Source organism: Ctenocephalides felis, unplaced genomic scaffold, assembly GCF_003426905.1.
Source record: "Ctenocephalides felis isolate EL2017-DRISC unplaced genomic scaffold, ASM342690v1 CF-g0.4_SCAFFOLD_01492, whole genome shotgun sequence".
NCBI classification, from domain to species: Eukaryota; Metazoa; Arthropoda; class Insecta; order Siphonaptera; family Pulicidae; genus Ctenocephalides; species Ctenocephalides felis.
Genome location: NW_020537646.1, coordinates 1,936,903 through 1,942,771, shown reverse-complemented (window position 1 = coordinate 1,942,771; position 5,869 = coordinate 1,936,903). Strand labels below are relative to the sequence as shown.

Genomic DNA, 5,869 nt, shown 5'->3' with positions numbered 1-5,869 from the left:
GTGTGATATTTGAAATCTTATAATTTCTGTCGTGTTCTAGTCTTTTTTTACCTTACATGACTATTAAGTATTCACTTAAATCATTTTTTTTGTAGATTTGCGGACAGCACTAATCTGTCCGCAAATTTTCACATATTCAAATAGCAAACATGGTTGCAGATATTACCCAGGTGCTATAGAGAGAAAACATTTTTATAAATTACTGTTAAATTATGCAAAGAAAACTTAATGGATCATTAAATTGAAAACCAATGGTCCTTTATATAATAAGAGACAAAAAAAACGACATAAATTAGATTATAATTATTATGCAAAAGAACTACTAGATCGTACATTTTGTCGTTTATTATTATTTTTTTTATTTTTTGCCATTCGACCTTCAATTTTGACTATAGACTCGTGTTCAGTGGTAAAAACTACACTGGAAACAGACAACTACATTGAAAACAAACTAGATTCTTTTCTAGATCTGTGAAACTATTATGTCTTATTTTCTATTATCCAGTTGATTTTTATTTAATTCAATAACATCAATCAACATAAATAATAATCAAAGACTTTAAATAGATTTTAAATTATTTTTTTATCTTTTCATTGTTTTGATGAGGCAGAAAGTACTACATCCACTTATTGTATAGTGAAAATGAATTAGACATGATTGGTCAAATAACTCTGGTGCCCCTCAAACTTTTCAACTCTGTCCCACATTGCTCGAACTAAGCTCAAAAATAATGACACAATTATTATTAATGAAAATTTTCTTTTCTTTTGTTGCCATAATGTTTTCATATCTGTCAGGCAGAGGTGCTTGGTATAAAAGATTATGCAACAGTTTTCATGTATGCATATTTATGCTAATTTATAAGCCTTCTTATATTTGAACATATTTAAATAACTCTTCAATCTTTTTCATATTCAATTTCTTTATAATATTTGTTTATTTTTCTTTTAAAATTATTTTTATCAATAGTTATCCTGATATTGATCGGAAGTTTTCTATATATTTTTGATCCCTCGAATTTTTATCGTATGACGAAGCAAACAAGTCGCCCATTTCGCTGCTCGTATCTCAAGACACTCATATCTCTCGTAAGGCACGATACCACCGTTTATATTTTTCATAATTTATGACTGTCAAAACAATTCAATATGTATAATTTTTTCGCCTTTTCTTCATATAAAGTACTGATTAATTTTCTTTATAATTAATTAAAAAGGTGATCATATGTGCCAAGCAGTCATAAAGTTCTTTTTTATAATTTTTGCTAATTTTCGTAAAATAGAAAATTAAACTTTGAAATTTTAAGCCGCGTTTGAACTCTTGCTATAAGCAATTTTCTTTCAATTCTTATATTGTTGTTTTATGTAACCATACTTGTTGTAAATATCATTTTTGTTATAGTTGTAATTTCATTTTCAAGTAAGAACAAAGATTTAATTTTAAACCTATATTTTTCAAAAATCGGGACAATCCGGGACAAATACTGCTTTTGGAACACAAGGTGGAAATCGGATTGTCCGGGCCAAACCGGGATCCCTTAATATAATCCTTTCGAAATGATCAATTTCCAGGTGCAACTATACTTAACCAAAGCGGAGCACTACCTCACCAGGGTGACCACTTCATGGAAGCAACACTTGTTCCTTCGAAACGTTACGTGGGCAGTGACGTGACAAACGTTAGAAGTGACGTTGACGTCGAACGTGATGTTAATGCATTAATAATGGCTGACACGCAAGATTGCGTCATCTGGCTAATAGCGCAGTTAAATCCTGCAACCAAACCAGCACACTTCCGAGGTAAATGTTTAGAACCAAAGCAAACTATTGTATATTCGCAGTTCGTATGAAGTAGAATCACAATGAAGTAGAACTAAAAATTTGTGTAGATCTTATATCCATAGTTCTAATTACAGGTGAATTAACTTTTGAATATCATATTACAGAAATGTAGCAGCTTCTCAAATGATGCGACAAAGCGATTGCCTGACACTTCCTAGACATGCTGCAGGTGTAATTGCAGAAATGCAGCAAACTCACAATAGCGGTAGATTTAGTACATTGCAGCATCCTCAACAGCAAAATGCAACAAATGGACCACCTAATGGATCCGTTCCTAGACCACCACCGCCTCCAAGGTTTGATGATATAATAATTCATGATAAAAAAATGTTTTTGCATTAAACTTATCGTTACTTTTCTTTATTTTTGTTATACATATTGTATGTATATTTTTATATACATACGCTCAGACTAAAGCTTAATGCAAAATAATTATACAAATTAATATTAATTTAATTAATTAAACAGTACTAGTTTAATACTGTATTTCAGTCATTTAATAAATTTTTATAAGATTTTGTTCGTGAACTGCCGCACAAATCTACTAGCCAAATCTTTGCTAAATGAATACTACCGTCGGAGATTGAAAAAAATTCTTCACTTCACATCTATTCCTGACGTGTAAATTTTTTATTATATACAAGAAAAATTTTGAGTTTACACTATAATATTTAAAAAAACTAGTAATATTATTTATAACGAATGGCAAGTTAACTTCTGAGTTGTTTTTTCCAACGTGTCATTTTATACAATGTCTTTTCTAACTTCTCGTAGGGTAAGTTATAGTAATCGTAAAAAAATGTAAAATGAAAATTTTTGCATATCTTTACGTTTCAAAAGTTTCTGAACATTTTGGCATACCTTAGAAAAAATGTGTGAGTGTGTGTCTAAATTTGGATGCAATTTTTTCGTCGATTCAAAAACATTTTGCTTGTTTTGACAAGATGTAGAACTGATTAAATTTTTAAAAAGGCAGGTCTAGTGGTTTCGAAGATACAGAGGAAAAAGTAAGAAAGAAATATTATTTGGAGGTCAAAAATGATCATTAGACATATATTAATCAAATCATTAGGTATTTTATAAAGATTTTAAAAATGAGTACTTTTTTGGTACAATTTTTGGGTTTCGTACCAAGATTCTTAATTTTCAAAGTTTACTTGTACGGCTCTAACAATATTAAAATATTCAGAAAAAAATCTAATTCTCAAAAATATACAAAGTTTTATACTTAAAACATAAATTTTCAATTTACAATTTATTTTAAAAATGTATATATAATTCATATGCGTTATTCTAAACGTAAGTAACATATCCTCAGATAGATTCGGCATGTTAATGTAACTTTAATTTATAATTATCTATTTGAAAATATTTGAAACAATTGTTATTCATCATTGATCAATATTTCATAATTACTGATTTTTTTTTCTCGAGTATTTAATTATGGTACGGGAAGTTCCAGCAATTTGCCTTAAGGCACGACTAGTTATCACTGACAATTGTAAATTATCAAATTTGCTAAATGTCCTTAAAGGGCACAACTAGTGTGAAATTTTCAAAAAATCAAATTCTCAATTTTTGCATATTTCGATAGGTTATACCTTCAAAAATAACAAACCATAATTTTAAATCGATATCTTAAATAGTTTTTTAGTTATAGCCATTTAAAGAGTATATACGTATATAGTATATAGTATGACGATCATTTAATCTTTAAACGCGTTTTACTCGAAACAGCATTTTCCGAATTTACTGCAGCGATTACTCAAAAACAAATGATCCGATCACTATCAAATTTTTTGCATGTTCTATATATAGTTCTCCGTAAAATGAACTATCGATTTTTGATCGGATCAAAAATCGAATTTTGGCAGTCCAAAAAACGACCAAAATTTTGGGTAAAATTCGACTTTTAAAAAAAAAACGCCGTCATTTTGTCAATTTTTGATTTTTTTTCTTTATCGTAGTTCATTTTACAGACAATATTATCTAGGTTAACGAGATTTTTTTTTTTAATTTTTATCCACGTAGAGAAGGCCGGAATTACTGCAGCAGTGAAGGGCCTTTGTTTGTCGCGCCGTTGGAGATCGACGATAACTTAAAAAATATTTAATTTCTTTCTTCAAAAATTTTACTATGTATTTTTAAAACATGTATAAATATATTCCTGAAATTTTGAAATGATTTCTGAAGTAGTTGTTTTAAATATAAATTCCCAAAAATCACCTTTTTTTAGGCGGTTACACTAGTTGTGCCCCTTAACTAGGCAGTTGAGAATATGTGAATAAAAAAATATGTATTATTCCACACAACTTTCAGATGCCACAGCCCGACAGAGCATAGGCCACAACAACAATTGCTGCAACAGCAAATGTTACAGCAGCAACAGCAACAGCAGATGCAAACTGCTACACTTGGTCGCTCACAAAACAGAGTTCCGCAAGCGGCGCTAAGCGAAATGAGAGTAAGTGATCAAAATTATATTATTAAAAACTGGTTTTTATTTTTTTTTTTATTATTTTCTAGGTATGATGACACGCTGACGAGAAAATCGGAGAACAATGTGATCTATGTAAAACAGCGACACAGTAACAAATTCGGGATTGAGTTGGATATTTTATAAAAGACTGCAGTGATTTGTCCCTGAGTGCTAAACTTAGTGAATCTGTTAAATAAACAAATAAAAATTCAGTGATCAAGGTACAGTGAATTAGTGTATAAACATGATTGAAGAACATTGAGTTAATCTTAAATTTTTACTCAAAAACATTCTATAATATAGTTCTTTATCATTGTGTACTGTAATATTATTGATTTTTTTATACTACTGATTGAAATATTGTTTTTAAAGACTTTATAATTTATATATTGAGACATTTTATTATGGGAATAATATTAATTAATAATAAGCAAAATATCTTATCATATGAATCAATTTGTGGTTAAGATGTTGTGAAATTTTATACAAGTCTTTTCAATGATTCAACATGTAGAAAGTATTACATTGTCTATACTATGTAAAACAGGTCATATATAGAAAGGACTTTACTTAACTTCATCAAATTTTCTCAGTACTTTTATTGAAATGAATACACAACCGGTATGAAATAATCAAAACGTTCTTTTAATTATATTTTATATTATTAATTTGCAATATGATAATTGATATTTAACATAACCAAGTTGATAAACTTTTAAAGAAAATATGTGAAGTACTTTGACACGTTATAAAAATCATTAACCATTAAATTAATTTTTCATTGGTTCACTCTGTGCTAAATTTATATAAAAATATTTATATATAAAAATTCAACCTTAGAAAAACTACATTTTCCGCATATGACCGTATAAATCAATACTACTACGTATTGATATTTATTAAAATAAAAATTTTTAATAAAAAATACTTGATTCATAAGGTATATTTTTTGACAATAATGATAACATCATATTGTCTTTTTCATCACTTAATATAGATGAATACTCTTTTTACATATCTCATGTATATATTATATTTATTAAAACTACGGAAATATAAAGCAAACTTGAAACTCATCATGAAAGTTAGAGAGCTTGTGAATACTGAATCAAACCAAGTAGTAACCAGTAGTGCATGGCATTGTGCCTTAAGGCAAGTTGCTGGAACTTCCCGTACCGTAATTATTTTTAAGAATTAAAATTTTGAAAATTCTAGATATTTTATATAATATTGATTTTTTTTTTAATTTTTTTGAAAAAATATAAATTTTTGAAAATTTCGAAATGCGGAGTCGAAAATGTCGAGTAAAGTCAAACTATGTTAAATAAAGTTTTATAAAATATAATTAATTTTAAATTTTTGTGTTAATAAATAACGTTACACCCCGCTTTCCATATAAAATTGTACTAAAAACTGTCACAATTGTCTCTACAGTCCAAATGCTGGTAAAAGCTACATATTAATAAAAGATACGTTATAAGATAACCTCTAAAATGATATGAATACTTAAAATTTATTATTCGAATTGATTCAGTATGTGTGCAGGCT

At 28.2% G+C, this 5,869-nt stretch overlaps 1 protein-coding gene across 1 annotated transcript; it reads left to right on the top strand.

Moving 5' to 3' along the window:
- Positions 1–1,744: 1,744 nt before the first annotated feature.
- Positions 1,745–4,557, top strand: LOC113370736 (probable basic-leucine zipper transcription factor R). Its single transcript, XM_026611428.1, has 4 exons — positions 1,745–1,800; positions 1,947–2,138; positions 4,162–4,306; positions 4,369–4,557. The coding sequence occupies exons 2-4, from the start codon at positions 1,966–1,968 to the stop codon at positions 4,372–4,374; spliced, it is 324 nt and encodes a 107-aa protein (XP_026467213.1). The 5' UTR covers positions 1,745–1,800; positions 1,947–1,965; the 3' UTR covers positions 4,375–4,557.
- The last annotated feature ends 1,312 nt before the right edge of the window (positions 4,558–5,869 follow it).

Excerpts from the sequence above, each read along its gene's own strand:
- LOC113370736 (XM_026611428.1), top strand. The coding sequence starts at position 1,966 with ATGATGCGACAAAGCGATTGCCTGACACTTCCTAGACATGCTGCAGGT. Across the intron at positions 2,139-4,161 it reads AGACCACCACCGCCTCCAAG|ATGCCACAGCCCGACAGAGC; the intron begins GTTTGATGATAT and ends CACAACTTTCAG.